We start from the raw sequence: 13,593 nt of genomic DNA, 5'->3' as shown, positions 1-13,593 counted from the left end.
TCAGGTATTGTGCTTCTGTTTACCCAAAGGGTCATTGGCATCAAGTGGTTTTATGATGCCTACTTCAGGTAGGGACAGAAGTAACATTTAAAATGTTTCCAAGTGTAAACAGGCCTGGAAATGTTTTACAGAGGGATCGTTTTAGCAATGGGATGCAAGTACAGCATGCAGCTGCAGCTGTCCAGCCAGGGGGCACTACAGGAGGTTGCAGTGGCCTGCGACTGCTCCCCGTTTCCCCCTAAAGGGGATGGAGTGTGAGTGGAGGGTGCCTCTCACCAAAGAGAAAGAGGATTTGGGAGCTGGAGAGCCTGGCACTGGTAATGGTGGAGGTGGTGAGGAGGGGGGCAGGTGTCAGTAGGTGTCTGCCATGGGGGAGCACATGAGGGTCTGTAGCAGCAGTGCTAGTTCTTAGTAAGGAGCTGGCAGCACCCTGGGAGCAGTAGTGCCCTGAGTGCCAGAGTAGCTGGGTCCCAGGAGCAGATCTAGTGGCTGGACAGTTTGGCAGGCTGTCAGGAGGGAGGGAAGATGAGTGGAGCATTGTGGGATTCTGGAGGACCTAAGTCCCCCATCCCTTTGCAGAGATAACAATAAGTGAAGAGCTTAAAAATAATACCTCATTTCAAGAGAGAGTATTTTGGGGCACTTCAGCTCTTTTGAAATGTTTTGAAGGACATGCATATCTGTACAGCTTTCCTCCCTTTCTTGTACCTTTTTATAGTGTTATCTTTGCATCCACACTACTAGGTTCTAATGGTACTATGTAGTTTAACTGTGACAAATTTTGCCCTCTTTGTTCTGTTGCTTGCATCCGAACTGAGAGTACTTTAAATGCAAATGAAGGAAGAGTAACTGATACATCTCAGGTGTGATGGACGTGGTGCCTTTTAATTTGTTCATGCTCTGAAATCTTCACTTACTTCAGTCACTGAATGAGAACTAAGTGGGACTTTAGCATGAAAAAAAGGAATTGGTAAACATGGAGTAAGGTGCTTATTTTATGTTCCCTGTGCCGCTGCTAGTTGTCCCTGGGGAATGTCTGTGCCATGCACCTTCTGGCACATGGCAGGTTACCCCATGTGGGATAGGGAAGTCCGGGGTCAGCACTGTGCTAGCCCCAGCAGCCTTACCTGGGCTCTGGGGGCCTTCCGGGGCTGCAGCAGTGGCAATCTCGCCGCTCAGAGCCTAGCCAGCAGCCAGTGTGTGGCTCTGGCTAGTGCTGCTCAAAACCAGAGCCTGGCGCATTGCCCCTGCATGCACTGCTCTGCTTTTTTCTTACGCAAGTTGTTTTTGGCGGGGGGGTTATCCATGGAGACCCAGGAGTCAAAAATCCCCCCTGCACTGCTCTCTTGCAGCGTGGAGAGCAGCTGAATGAGCAGTATGTGGTGCCACAGAAACGTCTGCAGTGACACATACCACATGGCCGTGCTCATCTGGACATGGCCTAAGGTTGCAAAATTAAGTAATAAAAAATTAGGAATTGCCAAAGTTAACATTATGTGCATAATAGATTTAGCATAATCTAATGAGTTGTTGTAGTAGATGTGATAAAAAATGTTATAATTGTTTATTGCACTAAGACCTTCAAACTCTCAACGTGATTTAATTCAGTTTTTAAAGTGGTAAAGAATTTCAGAGATTAGAGTAACAGAACCTGTGTGGTATGTATTGGTGAAATGAACAGCCATTGTTGGGCTATTTTTTCATAAAATCTCATTGAGATTCTTCTGAGCAGATTCCTTTTATTGTATTTTGATATTTATTGTATACGTTCTAGGGATAATTTTCAAACACAATTAATAGAAGCCAGCGGGCCAGCTGGCAGCCAATTTGAGCTTTGGTGAAAAAAATGTATTCCTTTTGTAAGGGTATCAGCGTGCTTTTCACAAAGAATTATTCTCATACATAATCAAAATATACTTTGTCGGTGTAGGATAAGTAGCAAAAAAATGAAATGTTTATATGGAACTGCATTGTAGTGTGTCAATTGCTGTATTGTTAACACTGAGCAAATTTGTGTGTTTCTTCTATTAGGTAACCCAGGATTGGCAGGTTATTACAGGACCTTCATCCAGGCTCTTTATTGCGGACTAAACCAGCAGTATCCAGTTTGGGCAGTGAGCCATGCGGGGCACTGTAAACCCCCGAGTGGTATGGAAATGACAGAAGGTACTGTACTGTAATTTGGATCTCACCTACTCTGCAATACTGTCTTGCAACATATGTAGCTATTAATAATCTCACTTAGCCCTTACATGGTATTTTTCATCTTTGAATTTCCCCACCAATGATCCACAAAACAACTTTGAAGAAGGGGCGTGCTGAGAAAGAAAGCGAGTTGGCTGATGTAAAAGCAAGGAGGGTGGGTTGCTTCGGCTCTTGTGAAGGAAGCCATAAAGGAGGAAGACCAAGGGTCTTGGGCACTGGGTTGGTGGGGAGCCAATGCAGAGCCCAGTCTGAGCATCACAAGACCCTTGCACATGGTTAGAGCTCTGTTGAAGTAGCACTGGAATCAGTTAGGCTCCATAACAGTAATAGGTTTCACCAGCTTAGAAGAAGTTTTAGTATTAGGATGGCTCTTAGGATAGCTTTCTTTACTGACCGCATTTGCGCCTGAACTTTTGAGCCTTTATATTAGCTTCTGTATTTTCAAAGCTAAAAGTGAAACCTGAAACCTGTTGGCCTTTTTGTCAAATTGCTACTAATTATTCTGGTCAAATGTCAGACTCTAAGCCAAACATTAACACTTTGGCATGGGAGAAGAGAATTCCCTGTGCTTCTGCCTTCTGGTACAATGGGGCCTGCACTTGCTGGTAAGCATATAGCACTGTGGAGTTAAGCACTGGAAACTGTTGATGGATAGCTAAGAAAAAAGGGGGAAAAAAAGAATTAATGAAATGACACTATGCAAAGTTTTCATGTAACTTTCTGTTTATTTTATTTGGAGCAGAAAGTTCAAATCTTGTCATCAGCATGCATTTGAAATGTGTTTAAAATGTTCTTCAGGGAGTCTCTTTCAGACTTAGTCTTCTAGGAGATTCTAAAAACTTTAATAATTTAAAAAAATATATATTGTTACTGCCCTAGACTACTTGCTTTACTAGGGCAGCAAATTATACTCTGCAATAGCAATTTAAGAATGCAACAACAAAAATAAATTTCACTTCAAATAAACCCAAGGGAAAATGCCAAACAGCTAGAAATCCTCAAGTTATGCCACACTGACACGATATAAATTGTGTGCAATAGAAGAACAGATGTTGGCCTATGTCAGGAGGAAGGAAGAGAACAGGAAATAACAAAAAGCAAGTTTGAGTTATTAGAAGCTGATCTTTCCTGCATTTATTTATTGCAACAAATGCAGTGAAGGAAATGCAAATTGACTGCAAAAACACGACTAACTAAAGCATGAATAGACTGTATATGCAGCACCTAAACATTCCAAGTCAAAACTAGAAAAGGTGATGTACAAGACCAAAATTAACCTCTACAGGAAAAGTCTGTGAGATGTGTACATGAGTGCTATGATGTGATCAGCCCTCCCACCCCGCCCCCCCAGTGCCTTAAACTCGTAGCATAAGGAAAATGTAATCAAATAGTATACAACCATATGCAGTGCAAAAGTATTAGGATTGTAGGAAAGTACAGCTGAAAGCGACCTCACAAAGTCATCTAGTCCAGCCCCTTGCTCAAGGCAGGGCTGTCCCTGACTAAACCATTTCAGCCAAGTGTCCATCCAACCTGCTTTTGAAATTTCAAGGGGTAGAGATTCCACAACTTTTCTAGGTAGCTTGTTCCAGCGTTTGGCTGCCATAATACTCAGAAATTTCCTCCAAATCTTCACCCTAAATTTCCTCTGCTGGGGACTGAAGCCACTGCTCTTAGTCCTGTTTCCTATAGCCACTCTGTAATTAAGGGTAATTACAGAGCCAATCTCTGTCATGTCTGTAATTACCCTTCAGTTATTTGAAGATTGTTACCAAATCCCGCCTCAGTCTTGTCTTCTCCAAACTAAACCCTAGTTTTTTTCAGCCTTCCCTCATAAATTGTGCCTCCTAGACCTCCCATTTTAGATGCTCTGCACTGGACTCTCCAGTCTGTCCACATTCTTCTTGAAGTGTGGAGTCCAAAACTGGATATCATACTCCAGGTGAGGCCTCACCAATGCCGAGTAGAGCAGAATAATCATTTCCCTTGATTTGCAAGAGTTGCTCTTATTTGATACAACCCAGTATGCTGTTAGCTTTTTTGCAACAAGAACACACTGTTGGCTTATATTAGGATTATGATCCACTCTAACCCCCAGGTCTTCCTCTGCAGTACTACAGAGTACTCCAGCCTCACCAGTCATTACCCAGTCTGTCTTTGTACATGCAGTTATTCTGTCTCAAGGACTTTGCACTTGTTGTTGTTGAATATCATCTGATTGCTTATGGATCATTCTCTGTCTATCCAGGTTATTCCAGATCCTAGCCCTGTCCTCTAGAGTATCTTCAATTCCATTCAACTTGGTGTCATCTGCAGATTTGCTAAGTATGCATTCAGTCTATCATTCAAATCATTAACAATGATGTTAAACAGTACTGAACCTAGAACAGACCACTGGGGAATCCCATTTAATACCTTTTCCCAATTAGACATTAAGTAGGATGTTCTGGCCAGTTATGTATTCACCTTATAGTACTTTCATCTAATCTGTATTTCCTGAGCTGTATTTCCTTAGCATTTCCATGAGAATGTCTTGGGGGATGGTGTCAAAAGCCTTGCTAAAGTCAAGGTATATCACATTCACTGCTTTTCCCCCATCCAGAGAGCCCTTTTCCTTAATATAGAAGGAAATCAGCTTGGTCAGGTGTGACTTGCTCTTGGTAAATCCATGCTGCCTTTTCTTGATCACCTTGTTCTCCTCTAGGCACTTTACAGTAGATTCCTTGAACTCCTGCTCCATGATCCTTCTAGAAATCAAGATCAGGCTGGCTGGTTTGTAATTCCCTAGATCCTCCTTCTTCCCTTAAAGATGGGCACTATACTTGCTCTTTTCCAATCATACAGGACCTCGACCTGACCTCCATGAGTTCTCAAAGAGGATAGCCAATACCTCAGAAATGACCTCAGCCAATTCCGTCACTACCCTAGGATGCATCCCATGCCTGACTTACAGGCATCTAGCTTTAAAAAAAAAACCCTACCCTGTTTTGCCATTATTCTAGGCTCTTTGTTTCCTTTCTTATCTTTACTGCCAACTGCACTCCTCATCTAGTAGCTACCCCTATTTGTGAAGACTAAAGTAAAAAGTCACTAAATGCTTCAGCAATCTCTACATCATCTGGAAGTAGATTGCCTTATGCATTCTGTAAGGAACCTTTGGTCTCTTTGGTCTTCCTCTTACTTTTGGCATACTTGCAGAACCCCTTTTTATTGCCTTTTATGGCCCTTGGCAGTTGAATCTCAAATTATGCCTTGCCTTCCTAATTTTTTTCTGAATGTCCAAATGATTCTCTTATATTCTGTCTTAGTACTGTGACCAAGTTTCCACTTTCCATAGGATTCTTTTGAGTGTGCACTCATTGAAGAAATTTTCTGTCTGGTCAGGCTAGCCTTCTGTTACACTTTTCATTCTTCTGTTGCAATGGAATAGCTTGCTCCTTTGCCTTGTCTGTTTAAAGTACATCCAGCTTTCCTGAACTCCTTTACCCCTCAGACTTGCTCCCACCATTTCTCTGAGTTTGATAATGTCTGCTTTCCTGAAGTCCAGTGTCCTTACTCTGTGCTTTCTTTCCTTCCTCCCTTTAGGATGTTGAACTCTTAGCATTTTTTGGTCACTGTCACCCAAGTTGTCTTCCACTTTCACATTCTCTCCCAATTTCTCCTTGCTTGTGAGCAGTGAGTTAAAGGAGGGTCTCTACTAGGGCTGTGTGAAGTGGCCCCTATTCGATTCGGATTTGGATTCAGCCCAAATTGGGGACAGTGATTTGATTCGTTGATTTGGATCACTGTCCCTGATTCAATTCGGCTGAATTGAAATCTGAAGATTCAATGCTGATTCGGAGAATCAGCAATTTGGACATAGGCACAGCTTTAAAAGTTTTTTCTACATACCTTGAGGTAGCAGGCGCGGCTTGTGAACGCTGCAATGCTGGGGCACGTGGAGCATTGGGCTAAATAACTGCCAAATCAAATCAGGGATCAAAGCTTCACACATCCCTAGTCTCTACCACCTGTATCCAAAAGTTGTGCTCATTACACTTCTGGAATTTGTTGGACTACTTGCGCACTGCTGTGTTTCACTCCCAGAAGATATTTGATTATTAAAGTAGCCCATGAGAATCCATTTCTGTGATTTGGAAGCTTCCATCAGTTGTTTAAAGAAGGCCTTTTGTTTTGGTGGCCTGTAGTAGATGCTTACCATGACATTACCCAGCATGGCACCCCCTCTGATCTATACCTAGAAGCTTTCAAAAGGCTTACCTTGCACTTCATACTACACCTGGAAAGATGAGTTCATCACCTTTATTTATATATATATATATATATAGATATATATAGGGAAACACCTCCTTCTTTTTTTCCCCTGTCTGTTCTTCCTGAACAAGCTATACCCATCCATGATTATACTGCAGTCATGTGAACTATCCCATTGAATCTCTGTAATCCCAATTGCATCAAAACTGGGAGATTGTATTATGACCTCCAATCCTTCCTGTTTATTACCCATGCTTAGTGCATTATTATATAACCACTTCAGGGATCTAACTGATGGTCCTCTCTTCCCTCTGGAAACATTACTAAGGCTTCCATTATTGCTTCTTCTTACAGTAAAAGCTTTGCTATCTGGCATGAGGGGGGTAAGGAGAGTGCCAGGTATCTAAAAATGCCGGTTATTGGAATTAGCGTGATGGTGCCAGCACAGGGTGGTGATGGCAGTGCTGGGTGCTGCTACATGCAAATTCCTCCCCCACCACCCCTCTGTCCAGCCGGCCAGGCAGAACCTGTGCAGCCTGCAGAGGGGAGTTGTTGCACTCCCCTCCCCCTAGCCCTGCTCAAGCAATACTTCATGCACATGCTGGATAATAGAGTATTCCAGTTAGTAAAATGCCAGTTAACACAGCTTTTACTATACTAAGTTTTTAGTCAGGTTGCCTGGCTCTTTATTTATGTCTGGGCTTCTGTCTCCATTCCCTGGTCAACCTTGTTTAAAGCCCTCCTGGGTTCTCAAGCCAAAATGCAGACACTTTTTCATGTCTTTGTCAGGTAGACTGCATCTCTTCCTGGTATCTTCTCTTCTTGGATCATCACACCACAGTCCAAGAAACCTAAACCCTGTTGGCAAATCTATTTACGCAGCCAGGGGATGCATTGATCCATCTGCTCCTAGCCTGACTTTTACCGTTGACTGGGCCCCCATCCTCTTCACCCTTGTGCCCAGAGCCTTATTGTCACTTTTGATCTGCCCAAGATTGCCTCTGGCAGTATCACGAGTGCCCACATGGATGTGCAGCATGGGATAGTACTGAATATGTCTTGGCAACCTTTCCATGCTGTGTCTGATGTGGGCTCCTGACAGGTAGTAGACCACCTGAGCCAAGAGGTCAGGCTGGCAGATGTCTGTGCCCTGCAGGAGGGAATGCCAGCCACCCACCACCTTCTGCTGCTTCTTGGGATCATGGGCTTGCAGCCCCCAGTGGAGCATGGTTTTTCCTCTCCTGCTACTAGAGTGAGCTCCAGGTCTCTAATAACTGCCTTCATTTGTGCGTCACGCCATATGAACACTGAAGGAAGCAGAAAATCTTTAGACCGATGTTTGGCAACCTGCGACCCATAAAGCCATTGGATTCAGCCTGCAAACATGGGATTTCAACAGCTAGATTGACTCAGTTCAGGTCAAAGGTGGGTGGGCACTAGGACCTGACTTCCTCCACCGATTTGGTTTTTTTTCCTCCCTTCCCGCCCAGCAGCCTGGGGAACATGTCCACAACCTGCACTTATCCCAGCAGTGACAGGGGAAAAGGAAAGCGACTATTGCTGAAGCCTGCCCCCCCTCCTACCGCTGCAGCTGTGGATCATCTCCCTGTGCCTTTCGGAAGAAGAGTCTGCGGTGGCAGGTGCTTCCCCTGTGCTCCCCAGTGACAGCAGTGGCTGGATCCTAGCTCTTGCCCTGCACATGCCAAGCTGCCCCTGACTGGAACTGGATTGTTCTGGCACGCAGCTGGAAAAGGTTGCCAACCCATGCTTTAGATAAGTGAAAGCCACCTCTTCAGTTGTCAGGGTGCAAAGAGCTTAGATATTTCTTCACTGTCATGTAACATACCTGCAAATACCTTTCTTCCTGAACACTAGGATTGACAGTGAGTTTGATTTCCACATTGCTGTTTTTTAATTGTCTTCATACAGATTGCAAAACACAGTCCTTAATATTAATTCAGTGCTTTTCTGAAACAATCTAAAAGTTCTTGATTACATGAAGCAAATCCTAACTGTGCGCGCTAGCCCAAGAAGGATTTTCTGTTTGACTATTGGGAATGGAAGCTTTTTCCTAAGACTGAGCCTCAGTATGGCTTCACTTACATACGAGTCTTGTGCCATTCCCAAAGGGACAGCGTGCCAGAAATAGGATTTGGTGTTATATACACCCTTTAACATTGACCTTGGGTAGCAAAACCAGCAATGAAGACAGAGTACATTCTGTCCAAGGAAAATAGGGCTTTGCCCTGTTCTCTTACAAAATTCCCTAGACTCTTCAATGTTGCTTGTGCTTAAGACCCAGCCACCCAAAGTTACCTGACATTTCTCTGCTTGGGAAAGATGAGGAAGTAAATCAAACATATCAGGATTTGAACTGGTGAGTCCAAGGACTCTTGGGCTTTTTAAGCCTGAGGTTTATATTTAAAAGAATGAGATGGCCAGAGTAGCTGATAGGAAAGGAAAGTGGCAAAGAGAAAGTCATAGAATCATAGAAGTAGGGTCGGAAGGGACCTTGTAGATCTTCAAGTCCGACCCCCTGCCTGGGCAGGAGGAAAACTGAGCTCAAATGACCCCAGCCGAGTAGGCATTGAGCCGCTTCTTAAAGACCCCCAGGGTAGAAGCCAGCACCACTTCCCTTGGAAGTTGCTTCTAGATCCTAGCCGCCCTAAACTGAAGTAGTTCTTACGGATGTCTAATCTAAACCTACTCTCCAACAACTTGTGGCTGTTATACCTTGTTATCACGGGGGCACTAGGGGAAACAAGGTCTCCCCCAAACCCTTCTGGTCCCCCCCTAGTGAGTTTATAGACGGTCATAAGGTCCCCTCTCAGCCTTCTCTTGTGAAGGCTGAACAGGTTCAGGTCCCGTAGCCTCTCATTGTAGGGTCTGCCCTGCTGCCCCCAGATCATGTGGGTGGCCCTCCTCTGGACCCTCTCAATGTTGTCCACATCCCTCTTGAAGTGGGGCACCCAGAACTGGACACAGTACTCCAGCTGTGGCCTGACCAGTGTCACGTAGAGGGGGAGGATCACCTCCTTGGCCCTACTTGAGATTCACCTGTGGATGCACAATAAGGTCTGGTTAGCTCTGCCGACCGTGACCTCGCATTGTCGGCCCATGTTCATCTTGGAATCAATAATGACACCAAGATCCCTTTCTGCCTCTGTGCTCTCAAGAAGGGAGTTTCCCATCTTATAAGTGCGCTGCTGGTTACTACTGCCCAAGTGCAGCACCCTGCACTTGTCCGTATTGAAACGCATCCTGTTTTTGTTAGCCCACCCCTGCAACCTATCCAGGTCTTTCTGTAGTCTTTCCCTCCCTACTAGCGTGCCCACTTCACCCCAAATTTTGGTATCATCAGCAAATTTGAACAGGTTGCTTTTCCCCCCGTCGTCCAAATCGTTGATAAAGAAATTGAACAGTGCGGGCCCAAGGACCGAGCCCTAGCGGACTCCGCTGCCCACTTCCCCCCAGGTCGAATATGATCCGTCGACCAGCATGCTCTGAGTACAACCCTTCAGCCAATTAGCAATCCATCTGACCGTGTAGGCATCGATGCCACAGTCGCCTAGTTTTTTAATGAGGATGGGGTGGGAGACAGTGTCAAAGGCCTTGCTGAAGTCCAGAAAGACTACATGCATGGCGACACCTGCATCCAATGCTTTTGTGACCTGACCGTAAAAGGCAATCAGGTTGGTCTGACATGACCTGCCCCTAAATGAAACCGTGCTGGTTGCCCTTGAGCATCATCCCCGATGCCAGCCCATCACAGATGTGCTCCTTGATGATCTTTTCAAAGAGTTTCCCCAGGATTGAGGTAAGAGTAAGGTAAAAAGTAATTAACGGTGAAACTTCATGCAATCGATAATTAATGCATTTTACATAAAAACACTAGTCAATGTCTTTGAAGTGGTGAAGGAGACAGTAAACGATGAGGTATATTCTGTTTTAGTTGAATTTAACTTTGGTACCACTTGAAAGTTTAAGGATACTATAGCATACCTTCCTGTGGTAGATACCACTATTAGTCTACTCCATAACTTATTAGAAAGAGCAACCAGTGATTTGAAAACCAAACAAAAAATACAGCTCTCGGCATTGCATGCCTTTGGTAAGACAGCAGGTCTGCTGGACCTATACTTGATCCTTTCATTTCCCTAAAGCTTGTGCAATTTTTTTTTAAAGATAACTAGTCCATTTTAAGATGATGATGAATGTAATTAAACATGCTGTAAGGTACTAGTGTAAGTTCTTTCACTCATACATAGCTACAGGTACATAATGTAAGTGGGCACAAAATTTGGTCATGTGCCAACAGGAATGGCTGGTCGCATAGCACATGTCTGACAAGCTCATGCTCTGTGATATTATTAAGTGCAGGTGGATACATGGCTTGGGATTTATACAGTTAGGTCAAACAGAGGTGTATATGTTTACTATTATTAAAATGTTAATACAAACACTTATCACTAAAAAGGCAACACAGTTGTTTCCTCCACTGTCATAAGAGGCAGCGGGGTACATCAGACCACACTTGTATGGCTAATTCTGGCTTCTCAACGATGAGTGTTCTCTCATGTCATTGCCGATACCTAAAACTGCATGCTCAAGTTGTGAAGGATGATAAATGAACGACTCTTCATTTGCTGCTGATGTTTCTGCTTTATATGAAATTATAGGAAATTTGGTACAGAAATCCTCAGCTGACATCTGTGCCTTTTGATGTAGATTGAAGCTGAAAGATGTAGTAATCACTATGTATGTATAATGAACCCACATTCTGGGAATTCTCGCTGATTTTGGTTTCCGAATGTGTACTTTTATCCATACTTTAATATTAAAATTCAACCTTTAGAAACCAGTTGCACAGGAACTGTTCAGAATCTTGACTTCCACATATCCAGTATCCACTTCTTCTCTGAAAGAGTCACTCATCTTCTTCCCCTACTGCTGTAGAACTCAGTATGTGGCAAACAGTTGTGCAGTTGTTCAGTATATCGCGCGTGGTGTTCAAACACTTAAAATTGCAAAAAGGAGAGAACAGCTTATTACGGCTCTCACTGTTTAAAATCAACATAATCTATATACGCCCTATAAACATTTGTAGAATCTTAAAAGTCTTGCTTTTCCCTTTGCAATGCCTAATATTGACACTGACTCATAGTTTTCCTAATGGTTAATGTCCTTGACTCAGTCACTCAGATGCTACCTATGAACAGCTTCTTTTATAATGTTATAAACAGTGATTACTTATTCATCCTTGCATTTTTATTTGCCATGCCAAATGTATTATAATTGTATTGATGTTGTTTTTTATAAACTGCAAGTATTTTCACATCCATTGTTTAATTCTGTCTAACAGACAGGTTTGTAAGAAACAAAAAAGTCTGAACCTAAACAGATTGTAATTCAGATACAGCAGTTTCTGCCCTTAATTTAAAATAAACAGTCAAAGTATATCGACAATTAGTTTATTTTTCCAAGTTTGTAGGGCTTCTTTTGGCATGTCATTATTTAGAAGGTCTTGTATTACTTTTCTTTGAGACTTCCGGTCACATTTTGATGAGAAAAGTAATCTTCTGGATCTCCCCAAGTAGCATGTTAGGCACTGAGAACGTTTATTTAAACTGCAGGTTAGTGCTTCCTACAAGAGTCTTTTTAAAATACATTGTAGCTCAGTGCCCTGGCTATTCAAGCTGAGGCTACTGCCTGAGAACGGGTGTATTAATTAGTATTTTCCCTGCGATTAAATGGGTGGTCCTTTGAGTTATCAGCAAGATGAAATGTGGTTAATATTTTAATAGCATATAACTGCCATTCAGATGCTACATCTTCTGTACAATAAAATAAACATAAGGTAGGGAAAAAATAGCATTGCAATCTGTTGATAATTTGAGAATATGTTTACTCTAGAAAGGAATAATGGAAAGAAAAATGAAGAAAAGTACATTGGAGGTTTTCAAGGAGAAAGGTTAATTATTGACTGATAATAGCACTGATGTGCTAAGGCAGCTTTGTAAGTATCCCTATATTTACAAATAAAATAAAAAACTTTCATGAAAGACAAATGGATCAGATTATAACTGTAAAATTATAGAGTGAAGGTCACATTTTCACAAAAAAAAATGTTTAAAAAAATGCATTGTATTATGCACTGTGCCACGTAGATAGTGATGAGATTACTGAAGAAGTCTGATACTGCTGCACCTAAGGGTGGCAAAACTGGGCCCAGTGCTATACTTTGAAATTAGTTTTTAGGGATGCTTGTTGTCCTACCAAGAGACAAAAAAGCCTGATGTTCACAATGTTGTAAAGGTGAAACACCTCTACTGCTAATAGTGAATATCAGGACGAGCTGGGAATTTTTCTACAAAAGGTCTTCTTACTAGTTTTGTGAAATGTATGTTTTTATTAAAAAGAAAGCTCTACTGAGAACTTTTCTCAGGTCCAGTATGAAATTTCTGGTGAAAGAAACCCCAGAGCAGTGGTTGAGGATATTGCCTTAGAAGGTAGGAGAACCAGTGTCCTACCAAAAGGTCATGTAGAGCATCCTGAGTAATTTGATTTTGATTTTAAAAAATCAAGCAGAGCATTTTTGCCATTTACCACTGCTTATTTCTGCATGAGAAACATTATTATCCCCATTTTACACGATAGAATTTAAAGCACTGGATCTTGTGTGTGGCCACGCTGGAAGCACATGGTAGAATTGGGACTATAACCCAGAATTCTAGAGTTCCAACCACATGCCTTTCTGTATTTGTCAGTGTCCTGCTCACCCACCTCTAGCATTATGTGAATATGAGCAAAAGGTATTCTCTCTATATAAATATATATGTCTATATATCTATATCTATATATGTCTATATATAATATGCATGCAACACCCTTTCTGAATGGCCCGCATGGGCACTACTGCCCTCTCTCTTTACATTATGCTGCATGAAGTATTTATACAGTTTTTGAGAAGGGAAAATGGGATTAATAACAAGAAGACCGGAATGCATTAGAGAGATGAGCAAGACCACAGTGTGATTGCTTTAAGTGACAGCACCCTGTTTGGGGGGGGAGGATTTCTCTCTCGCTCAATAGTTCTATATAAATCAATATAGAGAGAGAGAGAGAGAGAGAGAG

General features: G+C 42.6%; 1 protein-coding gene across 3 annotated transcripts in view; it reads left to right on the top strand.

Annotated features, from left to right (window-relative positions):
- LDAH (lipid droplet associated hydrolase) overlaps nt 1–13,593 on the top strand; it is a 217,149-nt gene that overhangs the window by 55,346 nt on the left and 148,210 nt on the right. For all 3 annotated transcript variants that reach the window (XM_006034383.3, XM_006034382.3, XM_025216356.1), the window contains exon 3: nt 2,032–2,166. In XM_006034383.3, coding sequence (XP_006034445.2) covers nt 2,032–2,166 — 135 coding nt within the window. The remainder of the gene's footprint in view (nt 1–2,031; nt 2,167–13,593) is intronic.

This window comes from Alligator sinensis, unplaced genomic scaffold (assembly GCF_000455745.1).
Source record: "Alligator sinensis unplaced genomic scaffold, ASM45574v1 scaffold200_2, whole genome shotgun sequence".
NCBI classification, from domain to species: Eukaryota; Metazoa; Chordata; order Crocodylia; family Alligatoridae; genus Alligator; species Alligator sinensis.
Note: the sequence above shows the minus strand (reverse complement) of the source record. Positions and strands in the feature narration are given on the sequence as shown.